This window comes from Hylobates moloch, unplaced genomic scaffold (genome assembly GCF_009828535.3).
Source record: "Hylobates moloch isolate HMO894 unplaced genomic scaffold, HMol_V3 SCAFFOLD_2, whole genome shotgun sequence".
Classification (NCBI taxonomy): Eukaryota; Metazoa; Chordata; class Mammalia; order Primates; family Hylobatidae; genus Hylobates; species Hylobates moloch.
Window position 1 is genome coordinate 174,244,391 of NW_026652277.1, and position 19,093 is coordinate 174,263,483.

The 19,093-nt window shown below is 49.9% G+C and overlaps 1 protein-coding gene across 4 annotated transcripts in view; it reads right to left on the bottom strand.

The window, feature by feature from the left end:
- Positions 1-398: 398 nt before the first annotated feature.
- RPS6KA2 (ribosomal protein S6 kinase A2) overlaps positions 399-19,093 on the bottom strand; it is a 456,813-nt gene continuing 438,118 nt past the window's right edge. For all 4 annotated transcript variants that reach the window (XM_032162339.2, XM_032162347.2, XM_032162329.2 and 1 more), the window contains 7 exons: positions 18,260-18,349; positions 16,307-16,465; positions 13,842-14,003; positions 10,456-10,532; positions 8,795-8,912; positions 4,824-4,961; positions 399-3,917 (listed from right to left, as the gene is read on the bottom strand). In XM_032162339.2, the coding sequence (XP_032018230.1) occupies positions 3,792-3,917; positions 4,824-4,961; positions 8,795-8,912; positions 10,456-10,532; positions 13,842-14,003; positions 16,307-16,465; positions 18,260-18,349 (870 nt within the window). In that variant the 3' untranslated portion in view covers positions 399-3,791. The remainder of the gene's footprint in view (positions 3,918-4,823; positions 4,962-8,794; positions 8,913-10,455; positions 10,533-13,841; positions 14,004-16,306; positions 16,466-18,259; positions 18,350-19,093) is intronic.

Genomic DNA, 19,093 nt, shown 5'->3' on the forward strand with positions numbered 1-19,093 from the left:
AGCACACACGTGTATACACATGCATATGCATGAACTCACCCACCCACACACACTGTGCACACACACAAGCATACGTGTACACACTCATGAACTCACCTGGCTACACATGTGCACATACAAGCGCACACACACGTGCATACATATGCATGAACTCACCCACCTACACACGCACACGTGCACCTACACATATGTACATACACACATATGCATGAGCTCACCCACCTGCACACACCCACGCACAGGGCTCTGAGTTGGAGTGGTCGTGATGCTGCTTCACCTCCCCATGTGGAGTCATATGGTAGCAGCAGAGGTGGTTGTGACCTGAAGCCAGCAGGAGGGGCCAGAGGAGTGGGGAGCTATCCAGACCGTTATTGGTAACAACACAGAAAGTCCAAAGGTTATTGTTAGGCTAGAAAAAGATTACACTTCATAAAACCATGTTTATTCAAAAAAATCTATTCAGAAAGTCTGGAAAGCGTAATAAATATCTGTACAGTGGCCACCCATCTCAAACATGAATTACAAAGCAGGAACATAAACATGATGTGTAAACATAACTGCTGAGCCAGTGAACAAAGTGCTGAGTCAGGAGCGAGGCAGAGAAGCGTGCTCAGTAGAACAATACAGACGCTGCAGCCTCCGTCCTCAGCCCCTCAAGCTGCGCTGGAGTCCACCTTCCGCCCTCTCCACACCGCTCAGGGACCGGCAGCGTCCTTCTCCATTCTCGAATTTGCATGAAGCTTAGAAAGGTAGGAGGCAGCAAAACCGTGTCAGAAATGAACGGGGTGCAAATCAAACTTTGCCATGTGCTTGAGAGAATCAGTAAAGCGTTAGGTAAAAATCCCAAGTGCAGCTTTAGGATAACACCATTTAATGAACAACACTGGATAACATTAGGTACTATTATCACTTTAAAATTCAAACAATCTTCCAAACATCAGAACATACACAGTTAGTTTAAAATCACAGACAAATCGGACTTGAGGGTAAAAGTGAAATCCTCACCTCTTGCCCATGTTTGACTTTGGGATGGAATTCAGCAAAGCTCTCCTACTGCAGATTGGGAGAATCAGGTATTTCTCCCACATAGGGGGCTGCCAGGGAAGGAGGACCCTATAGGGTGGCCAGCAAGGGGCCACTTGCGGTAGGTCAGGAAGCCTGAGATCTAGGGTTCAATGTGTTTATAAGTTCTGTGATTTTCATGACCTGGGGGCAGGGGGCAGGTTATGATGAACTGTGTGAGGAAGGAGAGCCAATTAACTTTTGGGGAGGTCTGTGTCATTTGTGCAAATCATACGGAGCATTTCATTCTGCGTGGAGGTGCGCTGAGCTGGCAAAATGCGAATTCTAAGAACACCTTCATTTACATGTCGACTGCTGCTTGAAAGCAGTCACTTGCTATTTCACTAAGGTTTTTGAAAGCTTAGTTTAACATATGATACCATAACTTCTTTAGGCTGACTTCTGTGGAAGGATGTCAAGTATCATTGTGTTCTGGATATGGGAGGGAAAGTAGAGGTATTTCACAGACACTCAGCAGAGCAGGGCCAAGCCAGTGTTCTTCTCCGCTGATGCACATCAAATATATGTAAGGACAGAGCTCGCTGTGATGGGGAGTCTCGTCGGTCCCTTTGGCATTCTTAGAGTTCAGAAGCTAAGTCTGTACAAACTGGGATGACTGAAAAAGACCATGAGCTGGTGCCCCATGGGCACACAAAGAGGAAACACCACGGCCGCTTTCTCACAGGTGCTTTCCCATTCACTTCCCCCACTTCTCACTCCCTGCACCAGAACCCACTGACTTTAAGCAAACAGACAGGCCTGCAAAGCAGGCCAGGCCAAAGGGTCCGAGCTGCTGATGGGGGAATCGTTGCCTGTGTAGCAAGCAGAAGAGATGATGACTTTTGTTCATTTCTGGGAGGACAGATTCTGTGACCTAAGGATTATCCACTTTTTCCTAAGTTTCTAAAAAGAAATGAAATAATTAAGACCTAAAAAGCAAATTCATCATGGTGGAAGTCGTTCTAGCCTTGGGAAAAAGCATCTTCTATGGAGAAAATGTGAGGAATGCCCTGTGGGCACTATGGAAACAGGTATTCAGTCCGACTTGCTCCTTTTATGTTTTGTGGTTCTCTAAGAAAAAAAAATCCACATGGATTAAAGCTTCTGAAACAAGTTTAAATTTTAAGGTCTGAAAACAATCAGACCAAGCTAAGGAGTTATTTTTCAGAACGCAGCACATTTTTTCTTTCTTTCTTTTTTAGTTGGGTGCTAGAATCGAGATGGAGGGGGAACAAAACCCAACAAAATAACATCTTCTTAGGGAAAACCTGGCTGTGGCCAGCGGGCACCTCCTGAAGCCCTGCTTGCTGCAGAGGCGCTGCTCTTCAGTGATGCAGGGTGAGGGGCTGAGCGGCGTCTCCTCCCATCTAGTCTGCTTGGGGGCCGCCAGGGAGCATCTTCAACACCCTTATGGGAGAATGAAGGACCCGTGTGTTCCCTCTGCGGGCTGGACTGGGCGTCGAGCCTGCTGCCTGGAACCTCTCACTCGATTTTACTCAACGAAGGAGAGCACAGCATGGCCTAAATGCCCCACACCCACCCTGTGTGCACACCCAGGGGAATACGGATCAGTGTGAAAACAGATCTGTGCAACAGAGACACAAAACGCAACACAAAGCCACAGCATCTACAAAGTGCATCACTCCTGTCCACGCTGATCTCCGCTGCCCTCCCACCTGTGCCCCTGCCCCTCAGTCTGCTGGGTGGGGCCTGTGTCTCCCTCCAGCCTCCAGCTGGACTGAGAAGGTTTGGGTGGGAAGCCACAGAGCTCCATTTCTCCAATTCACAGTTTCTCCGTAGACCAGAAAAATGGAAGTGAACACAGCAAAACCACAGCTTTAGGTGAGCACACAGGAAGCCCACCCAGGGCTGAGCAGGTATGAGAACCCATGGCTCCCTGCAAAGCCTCCAGGTAGCTGTGTGGCCACCGGAGCTGGGGACAGATGGCAGCCCAGTGCGCTTGGCCCCCCGGGGAAAGCCGAGACTGGAGGTGGACACAGGCTCCTCCAGGAGGCGCCCCCTTCCATCCTGGTGACACAGAGCTCTCAAAGCAGAGATCCAGCCCGCCTTCCTCTCGCCTGGGCTCTTACTCCTCATTTGAATTTGGGACAGAGGAAAGGATGGGCTACCCAGCACCTCAGGCAAAAACTGAAGGGCGAGGAGGAAACGGCTCTTTGGATTATTTTGGGCAGAACCAGGCGTCTCCTCCTGGACGCCACAGTGCCAATCCCGTCATCCAGCCCGTGGGGAGCCCCGGGATGCCAGGTCACCCCAGCCCTCTGGGGCCCTGCAACCACCAACGGCTGCGCCCTCGCACTGCCACTTTCCCACCGGGTACCCGGGACGTCGGCGTCGGGAGTCTGACCAAACCGACCGGCTTCATAATTGGAAAACAGATCTCTCGGTAGAAACAGAAGCCGTGATATGAGAAGACCCGCAGGCTCTGAAAGAAGCCCCTGGCCTCGAACGGGCACGCGAGGTGAAGGGGCGCATTTGGTTTTGCTTGGGAGGAAAGAGAGCGGGCGGGGAGCCTGGCGCAGAGAGGCTTGGAGAAGCCCCCAGGTCAGGACCCTCTCCGGGGCTGAAAAAGAAAACACGGACACAGCGAGGGCGGGCGCCTCCTCTCTGCTGGACTTGTGGTCACTCTGGGTGCCAGACGGGCTCCGAGGCCAGGGTCTGTGAGCCCACGAGGATGCTGGCAGGGGACGCTGGGGCCAGGGTCCCACCCGCTACAACCGCGTGGACGTGAGTCTCTTCATGCCTCTGCGCTGAGCCAGGTTGGACGACAGCACGGGCTCCAGCCGCGGGGCCTGAGGTGTTCTGTTTAGAGCGAAGTAGGTGGCAGCCATTGCGCCCTGCAAAACAGAGGACAAGGGTGAGAGCCGTGGTGCCTCACTCCAGGGGTGGAGCCGGAGCCCGGGGCCTCCATGGGCCTCAGCTGCCCCCAGGCAACGTGGGAGAAACCAGAGCTTCCTCAGGGTCCCTGGAGCATGGAATGCTGTTAGCCTGCCGCGGGGGGCCAGCACACGTGGGCCCCAGGAGACAGGGGCTTCTCATTCCTGCACCTGCCCCCCAACCCCATGCCACCCTCGCACTGTGCTTGTGCCTTGGGGGAAAATGTTTTGGACTCTTGTGGAGCCCCCAAGCTGAGGTCACATGATCCCCTGCATTCTGACAATGAGGCCAGCTCTGTTTTGGGGCTTGCTGGGTCCTAGGACACACAGCAAGTGCCAAGGCCTGTCAACCTGGACTTCGGCCACTGTTGAGGAGTCTGGACTCATTTGGAGGAACACGCATATCCTGGAGTGAATCCAAATTCTCAGAATGGATCTGGAGGGGGCGGCTCCTAACTGGATCCTGCCTAGTCCTGCTGGGGTGGGACAGTCTACACTTCTCAGAAGAGGAGTCCCACCCAGAGGATGGGGTGCCTGAGAGGCAACTGCTGCTTGAATGTAAGTCACTTATGAAGGGGACTTTTTGTGCATGTGTGGCCTAGAATGGAGGCTTTGAACTTGAGTGGAACAGCCACGCCAGCTGCCACCACGTCAGCAGAGGCTGCCACCTACTCAGATAGGAGCCCTGTGCAATACTGCACATGTCTGGTGAAGCGCACGAAGGTAGGTGGGCCGGCGGTGCAGTCCGGGGCTGCTATGGGCTCTTTCTCTGCACTCCGTGGTTTCTTTAGAGTGATTGCAAGGTATCAGGCGCTTTTCTGGGTTTCCCATTCCCACCACTGTGTCCTCACTGTCGCCTGCCGGTACCTTCACCAGGTGCACGTCCTGTCGGCTGAGCTGGTTTGGGGACAGGTACTCTCTGTTGACCACCCACGGGTGTTTGAGCACTTGCATCGCCGTCAGGCGCTGATGAGGGTCCACGTGGAGCATCTTGGACACAACGTCCTGCCAGGGAAGGTCATGAGAGTTGGGGGGATGGTTGGATCATTTGTGCTGGGTCAGAGAGCCTCCCCAGCAGAACTCCTCTCCCTCTATGGCAACACCCAACCACTATGCTGAGTGTGGGTCTTTGCATTTTGGGGTCATGTTCACTTTTAGGTTTAGAAGTATGTCGATGGTTTTTAGCTTTAAATATTACCAAACTTGGAAGTTCACTGAAGGTTTATCTTTTATTAAATATTTCATGTCTAAAAAGAAGTTAAATGTGGAAATGTTAGATGATGCATGTAAATCGATGAAACACTGTTTCTTGTAACAATTACATCTTTCCAAAGGGAGAAGCTGAAATAATTAATATTCCACAGGTAGAAATCAATTCATAATGATGCACCTACTTATATTTTTTATCAGGACTACCCACAAATATTTACTACAAATAATCAGAAACCACAAAATCTACACTCTGGAGCCATCAGAGTGTAGGTTCATGTGCAATAATGGTATTTTTCCATTTCATTGTAAAGTCATAGCAGTGAAAACCTCTAAAACGAGACTCTACATGTGTGTACACATACACATACAATACAGTGCACATTCTATTACAGGGAATTACATAAGCAGAGTACTCGGTTACAGTGTGAATTACATTTGCAGACACACCTGATGCTTCTGCTCTAATCACCATAATCATCCTTGAGGTAAATGGGCAAATATTACTTTTCCTAATTTGCAGATGAAGACATTACTGCCCGAGGAAGATCCAAGATGAGAATCCATATTCTCTCCACTAGCCTACCCTCCTTCCTTAGTGTTCCCACCACATTTGAAGATGTAATAAAATGAATTAGAATGCGGTTGGGCGCGTTGGCTCACGCCTGTAATCCCAGCAATCTGGGAGGCTGAGGCAGGTGGATCACTTGAGGTTAGGAGTTTGAGACCAGCCTGGCCAACATGGTGAAACCCCGTCTCTTCTAAAAATACTAAAATAAGCTGGGTGTGGTGGCATGCGCCTATAATCCCAGCTACCTGGGAGGCTGAGGCAGGAGAATCACTTGAGCCTGGGAGGCAGAGGTTGGAGTGAGCTGAGACTGCACCATTGCACTCCAGAGTGGGCTACACGGCAAGAGTCCATCTCAAGCAAACAAACAAACAAAAAAGAATGCATATAGAATGTGAAGTTGAATTACTCATTAGAATTTTTCATCATGAAACAACTAAGAAATACTATGCACAGTAACAATATCTTTTTTATACAGAAAAATCTAATGCCTTTTGATATTTGATAACATTGACCTTGGTAATTTCTTGAAACAAGTATCTCCTAGAAGTATGAGTGTTGTCATTTTCAGGTGCAAAAACAAAAGCAAAGAGCACTTTAATAACTCTTTCACAATCTTATAGTCATGACACTGAGAGAAGCAGTATTTTTACTTCATACCTGTAGGATGTGGAGAAAGACATACTAATCTGTAGCTTTGCTGGTGTTTGGAGGACTGGAGGTTCTGTTGTGCTAAGTAAGAGAAAGGAAGAGGTACAGGGGAAAGATGCGGGGGATGTGGTGGTGGTAGGGACTGGTGGTGAAGGGAAGGAAGGGTTGGCGATGCCCTGCGAGGCAGCAGAGACTGCTGCCTGCAGCAGTGATCTTGACAATGTGCCCTTGTCCTTGACTTTGCTCCTTTCCCAACACCTTCTCCCTGCTCCCACGCCAGCTTCCAAGATGGCCTTCCAGACAAACCACCAGCACCCACGTCCTAGTCTGAGGCTCTATTTTGGGAACCAGAACTAAGACATCTGCACTCATTTAAGACAAAGTGAGGGTGTGGACAGGAGCACTTGGACTGTCAGGGTCTGACATCTGCAATATGCTCACTAAATGCCAGCTGCCATCACCTCTGCCATCATTTCCACAATCACCCTCACCATCCTTCCATCACCCCCACCACCACCCTCACCATCATCTTCACCATCACCTCCACCATCATCCTCACCATCCTTCCTCCATCACCCCACCATCACCCTCACCATCATCTTCACCACCACCTCCACCATCACCATCATTGCTCCATCACTCCCACCACCACCCTCACCATAATCTTCTGCCATTACCTAATACCATCATCATATCCCCATCACCTCCCACCTTACCCCCACAATCATACCATCCTCCAATCATTCCCCCATCCCAGCCACCACCTCTGCCACCACTTTTGCCATCCCTTCATCACCTCCATCATTTCCCACCATCACCTCCACAATGGTCACCTCCACGATCACTCCCGCCACCTCTGCCACCACTTCTGTCATCCCTCCACCATCAGCTCCATCCCTGCTCCCACCATTACCTCCACCATCATCTCCACAATCATCACCTCCACCATCCCTTTTGCCATTATCTCCACCATCATTTCCACAATCATCCCCTCCACCATGCCTTCACCATCACCTCCATCATCGCTGTTGCCACCTCTGCCACCACTTCTGCCGTCCCTACACCATCACCTCCATCATCATTCCCGCCATTACCTCCACCATCATCTCTATAATCATCACCTCCACCCTCACTGCATGAGGTTGCACTGAGATGTCAACAGCAGAATTGGAATCAGAGCCCCTGACTCCTTCTCTTTCAGCCCTTTTACATGAACATGGGAAACAGCTGTTAGTGCTGCTTACCAGTGGCTGGATTATGATTTACTATTGGATTAGAGAGGAATTTGATGATGCCAAGTAAAAAAGCATCTGATGGTCAAAAGAAATAAGGCCGGTCATAAACTGCGTGGACTGCAGACAAGGCCAAATTCAAAGTATTTTACAAGAATAGAAGTATACCTCTGGACCACAGCTCTACTTGTTTGGTTTATGAACATGCAGGGCAATCATTCTGCAATATCACTAAAAGCATGGTGGTTAATTTTATGTGTCAACATGGCTGGGTTATGTTACCCAGTCTAGATGTTGCTGTGAAGGTTTTTTTCAGGATGTGATTAACACTTAAGTCAGTTGACTTTGAGTAAAGCAGTTACGCTCCACAATGTGGGTCAGCCTCATCCAATCAGTGGAAGGCCTCCTTAGGAAAAAGACTGCTCCCCCGAGGAAGAGGGAATTCTGTGGCAGATGGCCTGTGGTGGGCAATTGCCCCATCCATTTCTCCCTGGGGCTCCAGCCTGCCAGCTGCCCTGCAGTCACAGACTTCCCCGTCCCCACAATCACATGAGCCAATTTCTTACAAATAAATCTCTCTCTTTCTACACACACACACACACACACACACACGTTCTGTTTCTTTGGAGAACCCTGCATAACATACCAAGACAGTAGAAAATGTGAAAATGCTAAAAATGTTTTTGAAAATAATGTTTTTAGATGAAAGGCTTAAAAGATGCCGAGTATAAGGCCAGGTGTGGTGGCTTATACCTGTAATGCCAGCAATTTGGGAGGCTGAGGTGGGTGGATCACTTGAGGTCAGGAGTTCAAGACCAGCCTGGCCAACATGGTGAAACAAAAAAGTTTTAGTACAAAACTTTTTTGTACTAAAAATACAAAAAAGTTAGCTGGGTGTGGTCACACACGCCTGTAGTCCCAGCTACTTGGGAGGCTGAGACAGGAGAATTGCTTGAACCCAGGAGGCAGAGGCTGCAGTGAGCCGAGATTGTGCCACTGCACTCCAGCCAGCCTGGGTGAGACAGAGTGAGACTCCATTTCAAGAAAAAAAAAGAAACAGATGCCGAGGATAAAATACCTATACTGCTTATATAAAACCTGTCCCCTGGCTTCCTCAGAAATAATATGGCTATTTCAGAATCTGAATATTTAAAAGCAACGCTGGGACATGTACTCACTTTGGCTGCGTCAGATATTGAGTCCCAGTTTCCCCCAGAAAGGGCGTACTTCCCACTGCCGATCCGCGCCAAAATCTCCTCAGGGGTATCGTCTGGCCCATTTGCAAAAGGGGTGAATCTGTATAATTAGACAATTTGTGGTAATGAGCTTCTATTTTGCAACCTAAAATAAAGCTTGCAAGTTGATATCACCCCTTGGCTGTTAAAAAGAATAGCACTTTGCTTCTCCCTCCTCTGCTCTGAAGCCAGGATTCATGGGAAAGTGGAACTTACCTCTTAACACTATGCCCGTTTTCCTTCCTTAGCAATTGGGTGGCTAGAGGTTGATGGGCAAGTGGGAGAGCCCTGTGAGACCTGTGCTGTATCCCCTCTGGACCCAGGTAAACTGGGATGGGGTGGCATAGTGAGTTGCCTGGTGCCGTGGTTTCCACAGTGACAATGTGGCGTCACGCGAGAGAGCCTGAGACGTGGTCTGAGAGACCCACGGTGGATGTAATTACCAACTCTGTGTTCTTTGACAGGTTAACTTTTTGAGCCTCCACTGCAAATGCAGCGTGGTGCAGCCCTGGCCATATTCCAAGCGTGTGGGAGGTGTTCATGGTGTCCCACCTTAAAACACACCCACACACTCCTAGAAAAGGAAGGACACGTGTGCTGCCAGCGCTTCCTCTAGTGGGAAGGTTTGTTATCTAGTTTTCCATATAGGCAAAGTGAGTATTAGAAGCATCACAAAATAACCTGACTGTGGTATTGGTAAGAAACTGAGGTTCCTTCCTTTGCTACTGCAGTCCTCAGGGTGCAGCTTCAGGTGCCTGATTTACTCTCCTTCTGCTGTGGACACTACCTATTGACTTATGATGAAATAAGTGAAAAGCAGGCCAAGCTCATTCATTCTCATGAGGGCATTCAAGCCATTTTGCTACAGCAAACAGGATTAGATGCTCTAGGATTCTTTTCTTTTTGCCTCCATTCAAGTATTTAATAAACGTAATAGGAACCAGCGGATCTTGTAAAATCCTAGACCTTCCTGCCTAGAAGCAGCCACGGTGTGTCCTCTTCTCACTCAGGGGAGAGGGAAGGGAGGCTGGTACAGGTTAAAGTGTTTAGCCCAGAGTCACGGCTAGTGGCGAGTGGGGCTCAGATGGAAGTCAGCTGTCTGGATGGCAGGCCCAGGCCACTTTCTGTAACACCATGTGTCTTAGGCCACTTTCTGTAACACCATGTGTCTTACCACAATGAACCAGCCCGTGCATGACTCATGACCACGAAACCCAGGTACAGATGCTGTTTGACCATGAAGCTGCTATGGGGCTTTCGGTTTAAGAGGATGTCTGGAAGGCACATCTGTTGCTACCTTTTAAGACAGTGGCAGGTTCAGCGGAGAGAATGCGGACTATGCCGGCAAAAGACTTGGATGTTTTGTTCATGAGCTGAGTTTAAAGAAAATGGGTGGCTACCTTTCTTGTCCTTGTTGTTCAGTTGTCCTGAGGGGCTAAGGAAGTCTGCGAGTGTTCGCTCGAGGCCTGGGAGTGTTTGCATACGCGCTGGGTTTGCCCACATGCGCACACTAGGACAGGGCTGGCCCTGGTCCCCTGACACATCAGCCACTGAGGCTGCTGCCCTGTGTCTCCTCCTGACACCCGTTTGAGGCGACTGCTTACCCTGCCAGCATGGTGTACAACAGGATCCCCAAACTCCAGATGTCACACGCCGCATCATAGCCTTGACGCTTCAGGACCTAGGAGGGAACAACAGGACACCGGCACGCCCTTCACTAAGGACATTCAGCTTGACAGCATGTTTCTCCAGCGGCATCCCATGCCCGCAAGCTGGGGACCAGGAGGAGGGCGGCGCTGTGTCTTCGCTGTGACCGCTCTTTCTTAAGGCAAAGCCAACCCTAAGGTACTGCAGTGGGACTCCTCCCGGCCCAGCCACATGGTAAACCTGTACTCTTGCCAGACACATGACAGACAGGCTGAAAAGGAGGGCCTTAATTTTTAAGGCAGAAGGATTTTTCTGTTATGGTAAAATATGTATAACATAAAATTGACCATCAAAGCCCTTTTTAAGTGCACAGTTTAGTAGCATTAAGCCCATTTACATTGTGGTGCCAACATCACCACCATCCATCCATAGAGCATTTTCACCTTCCCAAACTGAAACTCTGTCCCCATTAAACAACAACTCCCTGTCCCCCAGCCCCCAACACCTACCCTTCTACTGTCCGTCTGTATGAATCTGACTCCTCTAGGGACCTCATACGAGTGGAATTATGCAGTGTTTGTCTTTCTGTGACTGGCTGATTTCACTTAGTATAACACCGTAAGGTTTCTCCAGGTGTCAGAAGGTCCTTCCTTCTGCAGGTTGGACAACATTCTGCTGTGTGTGCATGCCACATTTTGCTTACCCATTCATCCACCGAGGGACACTCGAGTGGCTTCCACCTTTTGGCTGTTGTGAATAGCACTGCTATGAACATGGGTGGACACATGTCTCTTTGAGTCCCTGCCTTCAATTCTTTTGGGTATATACCCAGAAGTTCCATTCTAGGCTACATGATAACGTTTAATTTTTTTGAAGAACTGTTAAAGCAGCAAAACTTGTATGCATCGTAGGATTACATACTTCAGTAGAGGGCAATCCTCTGATATAGTTACAGTTGAGTAACAACAAAGGAAGCCACGTTGGTGCTCATGGATTACTGCAGATGATTGGATTTAGCATTAAATATCGAGTCAGGAGAGCTCGGCTCAATTTCCTTAGAGATGAGAGCAAGGAGCCTGTCCTTTCCTCTCCGTATCGCTGCTACCATGTGCGAGCCTGCACCATGGAGGGGACCAGCCAGTGCATGCTGAATGAATGTGGTGCTCAGGTGCAAGCCTTACTTCCTAATCCATCAGCGGGGTGACCTTTGGAAGTCACTTACACACATGGAGCTTGTGCTTTCTCCATCTGTGAAACATGGTTAATAGATTACACCCTGCCTACTTCGTATGGTGGATGAGAGTGAAAGTAAAAAAAAGTTGGTAAAAGTGCTTTGTAAATGGCAAAGGAATATCACAACCTAGGGCATTCTATGATCAATAAAATCAATATTGTGGGAGACCAGAATATGCCACCCCAAAATATGCTGCATAGGCGTGTGGGGCGCTGAGCTGAAGATACATAAGAAGCAGCAGATGCAGGAGAGCTCTGTGTCCTCCATTTGTCTAAAATCAGGACATGGATTAAGACAAAAGGTACCTACCCCCCACCAGAGAGGACAAAGGCTTCCCCTAGGGACAGCTTTGGACGCATGTGGTCCCACATGGGACCAGCCTCCATCGGCCAGCCCTGCACCTCCCCAGGCTGCAGCCCCTGGAGACCCTAACCCTCTTCCTTTGTCTTGCCAGATCTCTAAAACTTCTCTGTTCTTTGTTGAAGATGCCATGTAGGCTGGACTCAAAGCCACCTCTGCGAGAACGACTCATTCCCTGGGCATCTCGCATGCATAGGTGAGAAGACGTGTGTTAATAAACTTCTTTTTCTCTTGTTAATCTGTCTTTTGTTACAGGGCTCTGGTCCAGCTAAGAACTTAATGCGGGATGAGGAAAACATGATTTTCCTCCCCTGTAATATTATCAATATTAATATTGATTAAGTAAGGCATGAACAGAGGCTTAAAACCTGGTTACTTTTATTTTTTTATTTTTTGAGACGGAGTCCTGCTCTTTCAACCAGGCTGGAGTGCAGTGGCGCAATCTTGGCTCACTGCAACCTCCACTTCCTGGGTTCAAGCGATTCTCCTGCCTCAGCCTCCCGAGTAGCTGGGACTATGGGCACACACCACCACACCTGGCTAATTTTTGTATTTTTAGTAGAGACGGGGTTTTACCATGTTGGCTAGGCTGGTCTCCAACTCCTGACCTCAGGTGATCCACCTGCCTCGGCCTCCCAAAGTGCTGGGATTACAGGCATGAGCCACCACATCCAGCCAAACTTGGTTATTTTTAAAGGGGCCACAGGTTGCTCAAGTGTCTGGATAACCCCTGCATAACCTAAAACAGCCTCTCAGTCCAGCCCCTGGCTGCATGTCCGTTCATGTCTCAGCACGCAGAAGCATCTTTGCCATGGACCAGTGGCCCTGGGTGACCTCTTAAACAACTCCAAGACCCACCACGAGATGCCAGGCGCCTCAGGCCCTGCTGCTCGCTTGACCCCCTCCCATTGGAGCATCTCTGGTCCAGTTCCACCAAGAACCCGCGGGATCCACACAGACTCTGAAGTCCGCCTTCCTTCCCAGTTCCCTCCTCCCCTGTCCCATCGGCAACATCAGCCACAGCCCTGCCCTTCCTCTCTTTACCACTGCCTCAGGTTCAGTGGCTTTTCTCAAAGGCAAGAAATTGGACTTAGATTTATAAACACATCCTTGACTTCAGAACCTAATGGAACTTGTTCCTGGGAAACGTGAAAAGAGAGAGAAGTTCACCAGGTGCCTTGCTAGCTGCTCTGAGCGGGGCTGGGAGCAGACACAGACACTGAACAATGTGAGCTTTCAGTGGCAAATCACCCCGGAGCCCTGCGGTTCTCAATCTGACAGCTGCTGACTTGCTGCTGTTGGGGAACCAATCTGGAGTGAGAATTGGGGTGCAGAGGAAATCCGTAAACTTAGTTGCTCCCTGCACTGTGACGGATCCATTTCCCATCCCAGGTGTACCGCAGCTCTGCGTCCTGGTTGTGTAAGGAGACTACTGCATCATCTCTCTAACTTGGAATAAATATGCAGATTTCATCCAAATTGTCTACAGAAGACAATTTTACATAAAAATGTTACTGTTGAAAAGTTTTTTCCAATGGGAAAATGAGAATGATAAGAACAACTATGTTTAAGCAAGATTGGCCCCCGGCTCAAGAGACTGAAGGTTCTCGTTTCTGCTTCCCAACACCACTGCTGACGCGGCTCAAGCCACCTCTGACGTCCCCACTGTCCAGTGGCTCTGCAGTGGGAGGGGGCAGAGCCTCTCTTTGCGGATAGAGGGGCCTGGGTCTGCAGTCGGGGAATGCTCACCTCCGGGGCCACGAAATTGGCCGTGTAGCAGGGCGTCATGAGCAGCCCGTTCCCCGCGCGCAGCTGCTTGGCAAAGCCGAAGTCGCAGACTCGGATGGATTCTGGGCTCCCCGACTCATCCCTGTACAGGATGTTACTCGGCTTCAGGTCTCGATGAACAACCTGCAAGACAGAAGGCACGGTGCCTACTTGAGGGCTGAGGACTGAGCAGGAGAGGGACGGCAGGTGCATTTAGAGGGGAGGGTGCATTTGGGAACTGTCTTCCTAGCAGGTCCTGCAAGCAGGCAACAGGCCAGCAGTGTCAACAGCTGCTGTCTTCTCCAGAGGGCCCCCCACCTTCTCCCGTTCTCCTGTGGTGGTCACTCACATCTGAGCCCCTGATGTCACCTGCTTTTACAGTGAATGAATATTTGAGTAAATGAGTGAGCACCTCTCCAAGATGAGGCCGCAGCTTACTGGAGCTGTCACATAAAAGGAAATGTGGTGAGCTCTGGTGATAGGAATGAAAAGCATTTTAAAGATGATATTCATTCAATAACTACTCCCTGTGTGCCTACCCCCATGCACTGTCAGGTGTTGGAGCAGCACCAGCGAGTGGCACAGATCAGGCACCTGCTGTCCCGGGCACACCAACTCGTGGGGGAGACGGACCGGGGCCACGCAATCATGCAGTCACTCTGCAATCATGCTCTGAGGCCTCCCATGGAGGACTGCGCTGGCTGCAATGATGGTGGGGCCAGCACACCTCAAAGCAAAGCAGCTATTTAGGGCACAAAGCAATGTGTTCTGAGGGGACAGAGGGCCATTGTGAGGATATGTGGCATGCCTTTGTACAGCTTGGATCCTGAACGTCTCAATTGTCCTAATAAAATCCAGTGGGAGGATGTAGAAGGGAATTAAAGGGACACACTCCAGCAGTCAGGCCTGGTTTACAGAGGTCCTCAAAGACTGTGGCTTTACTTCCATTACCTCCCCTCATTAAATATGAGCAGATCTGCAGAAAACATCATCCAAAGGGCTTCCCCTGAGTTTGACTGTACTGGGAAAACCTGGAAGTGCTTAAAGCTCAAGACCACCGGGTGACCACACAGAAAAGACCCAATGTGTGGTCCTGGAAGAATATTCCCGTTTGGAGATGACTGCATTCTGAAAGCTCAGGACTACGCACACAGCTGGCTAAGACCGTATTTCCTGCTTCAGGAGAAACACTGGGAAGAGACGGCGCACAGAGGACACGTGTGATATGGTGCAGCCACCTCCCTGTGAGGCCAGGGCTGGGACCAAGAGCACTGCCTGGAACCAGAGAGCCGGGGTCCAACCCCACTGGCCACCTACTCATGTGTGACCTTGGGCAAGATACTCAAACTCCTGTGCCCCTCGCCTGCACAGTGGGTGTGATCTAGGGTTAGGGAGTCAGTGAATGAAGAGCTTGAAGTGCAGCCTGGATCACGGTGAGGCCCACGTGAACCTCAGGCATCACTGTCATCCCTGCCTCACCATCCCTGCGCTCCGGTTAATGAATTCTTTACCCATTGCAAGTAATGAAATTCTCAATTTCTTTGGATTAAGGCCAAAGTATTTTTTTGGCTAAAGTTGGTAAAAATGATTTTAGACCCTCAAAGGGTAGCGGAGTCAGCCACCCCAAAATATGCTGCTTTGGCGTAAGGATTATTTTGAACTGAAAACAACTGAAAAGATGCAGATATAAGCAAAGCTCTCTGCCCTCCCCTTCTTTACCTAAAAAGAGGATACAAATGGGTAAAGGTGTCCCTCCTGTCCTCTCTGCCTGGAAGGACAGAAGGGAAACTCTAGACCCTTACAGCCTGGAGAAGCCTCCAGAATAATCTCTATAACAAATGTTCCTAACTAGCCGTCATCTTCTATTAGTTTCCCATAGACTTAGCTTCCCACAGTTTGCTGCCCTAGAAACACAGTCCTTTTTCTTTGTCTTCTTTAAAAGTTATTATTCTTTTTAAAATTTAAAAAATTTTAAAATTGGAGACAGAGTTTTGCTTTATCGCCCAGGCTGAAGTGCAGTGGTGTGATCTTGGCTCATTGCAACCTCTGCCTCCCGGGTTCAAGCGATTCTCATGCCTCCGCCTCCTGAGTAGCTGGGATTACAGGTGTGCGCCACCACACCCGGCTAATTTTTGTATTTTCAGTAGAGACGGGGTTTTGCCATGTTGGCCAGGCTGGTCTCGAACTCCTGACCTCATGATCCGCCCGCCTTGGCCTCCCAAAGCGCTGGGATTACAGGCGTGAGCCACCGCTCCCGGCCGGGAAAAGAGAATTTTTCTTCCCTTGCACCGTCACTGAGCCTCCAGACACAAGAGGGACAATGGTGGCACGGAAGGAATTCCAGGACAATCTGCGTTCTCAGCTCTTGAACCCATAAACCCTTGTGGTCTTGGTTCCTGCCCTGAAGCGCCCTCCTCCCCGAAGGCTGCCCCAGGCATGGCTCCTACCCCCTGGGAATGGAGGTAGTCCATGGTCTTGGTGATGGTGCACAGGACGTCACTGGCTTCGCGCTCCGAAAAGTATCTCTGCTGGAGGATACGGTCCAGGAGCTCCCCGCCGCGCATCAGCTCCATTACCAGGTACACGAACTTGCCGTCGTCATAGACCTGCGGAGGGGAGACGGGGCGCACAGCGGCCTCAGGGACGCGCACGTCACCGCGGCTGGTTGCTGTGAAAGAGCAATTACTCCAGAGGGGGTTAGGAGAGGGAAGTCAGAGGGGAGAGGCTGGGACCGCAGGGTCCTGTGGGAGTGCACACAAGGCTTCTGCAGGGAAGAAGCAAATGGCCATACCTGTCATACCATGTGTGCTCTTTTTAGGAAGAAAACGGCTTTAATAATCTGTGGCTAAGCAGGGACTAAGGACATACGAGATGGGCGTGTCCTTAGCTGAGAAGAATGGCTTCATGACTGCCAGGAGATATCTGTTATTTATTTATTTATTATTATTATTATTATTATTATTATTATTATTATTATTATTAGAGATGGAGTCTCGCTGTGTCACCCAGGCTGAAGTGCAATCAATGGCGCCATCTCAGCTCACTGCAACCTCCAGCTCCTGAGTTCAAGCGATTCTCCTGCCTCAGCCTCCTGAGTAGCTGGGATTATAAGTGTACGTCACCACACCCAGCTAATTTTTGTATTTTTTAGTAGAGACAGGGTTTCGCCATGTTGGCCAAGCTGGACTCAAACTCCTGACCTCACGTGATCCACCTGCCTCAGCCTCCCAAAGTGCTGGGATTACAGGCGTGAGCCATAGTGCCTGGCCTGCCAGGAGGCTAAGAAATGCACATGTTGGCAAACCACCTTGCAAGAGCCGGGCCTCAGGGCAGTGCTTTGCCAACAGTAGTCTTGGGGATCTTGCTAAAATGCACGTTCTGGTCCTGCAGCCTGAGGTGGGGCCTGGCCCTCCGCATTTCTAACGAGCTTCCCATGATGTCTGTGCTGCTACTGCACGGACAGCACTGAGTGGCCAGGCGCTGGGAGCGCAGAGAGGCTAGGCAGAGTCCAGGGCGAAGTTATGTATCAGAGCCATGCTGTTGCTTCAGAGAAGCAACAGAAAAAGATAGTTTTCTCCATACTGGCTTTTATCTCGTGAACTAAATAAAAACAATATGCTCTGATTATTCTCTTTAGTTTTTGATTTTTTGAGACGGCGTCTCTCTCAGTTGCCCAGGCTGGAGTGCAATGGTGTAATCTCGGTTCAGTGCAACCTCCACCTCCCAGGTTCAAGCAATTCTCCTGCTTCAGCCTCCCAAGTAGCTGGGATTACAGGTGTGCACCACCACACCCAGCTAATTTTGTATTTTTAGTAGAGATGAGGTTTCACCATGTTGACCAGGCTGGTCTCTAAGTGATCTGCCTTCAGGAGAACTCAAGTGATCTGCCTTCCTACGCCTCCCAAAGTGCTGGGATTACCCGGCCCACTCTGGCTATTCTTATGCCAAGCTTGCACGTTAAGACCGTTTGCACGCAGCAATCACTATGCATGAGGGAAACTGAGGTAGGCCCAATATCCTGTGGCTCAAGGTTCAAAATGCTAGAATCAGTTTGGAGTTGGAGCGTGAGGAGGAAAATTGTCTCCTCTCTCTGCTCCTGGATCCCAAACCCTGCACCCCATGGGCCTCTATGAGAGACTCCACCTGTGGACTGTAATTCACACAAGCTCTCTCTTCCACTGTTTTACTTGCTTCCTCCATGACTGGGGCGGTGGCTGTCAAAAAGACTTGAGTACACAGTCCAGCAAGTCAGCTCCAAGTGACTGAGATATGTGGGTGGTGGAAACCAGCTGAGACAGGCATGAGATGTGAGAAAGCTTGCTCTGAGTGAATGGAAGCTTTTTTGTGTCAGGTGAAGAAATAGAAGGAAGTGGAGATGCTGCTCCACGGGGACCACTCACATCCTTGAGAGTGATGATGTTCGGGTGCTGGCCGTACCGCAGGAGGATCTCGATCTCTTCCGAGGGGTCTCTCTTGCTCTTATCGATGATCTGGAACAAACACAGCACATGGCAGTGAGGGGTCTACTTTAGGCTTTCGGGTGGTATCTGCTGGTGGACCATTGAGTTTGGATAAAGTGTGGCCCCAGGTGGCCCAATCACTACAATCTCACACCCGACCAAGAGATAACCTGAGATTGCCTGGAAATTCATGGCAAGTCCTTTCTTTGACAACTAGCGTAAGATTTACATCTAAAGAGAGGAGTACAGGCTGGGCAAGGTGGCTCATGCCTGGAATCCCAGCACTTTGGGAGGCTGAGGTGGGCAGGTGGCTTGAGGTTAGGAGTTGAAGACCAGCCAGCTTGGCTAACATGACAAAACCTGATCTCTACTAAAAATGCAAATATTAGCCAGACATGGTGGTGCGTTCCTGTAATCCCAGCTACTCAGGAGGCTGAGGCATGAGAATCACTTGAACCTGGGAGGCAGAGGTTGCAGGGAGGTAAGATAATGCCACTGCACTCCAGCCTGGGTGACAGAGCGAGACTCTGTCTCAAAAAAAAAAAGAGTACAAGACTCCAGACATGAATTTTAAAGTGTTATAAGGTTGAGTGGAGACACATGTGTAGGGAGCTCATGCAAGTACCACCAAATAACAGACTGTGTCCCACCCTCACAGTGGGCACCATCCACAACAAGCCTCCAGCCACTGTGCACCTCCTGCCTTGTTCCGGGAATTACAAACCAGCCACAAAATGAGGTGAGGTGCATGGCTCTCACCAAGAGATGCTGGGG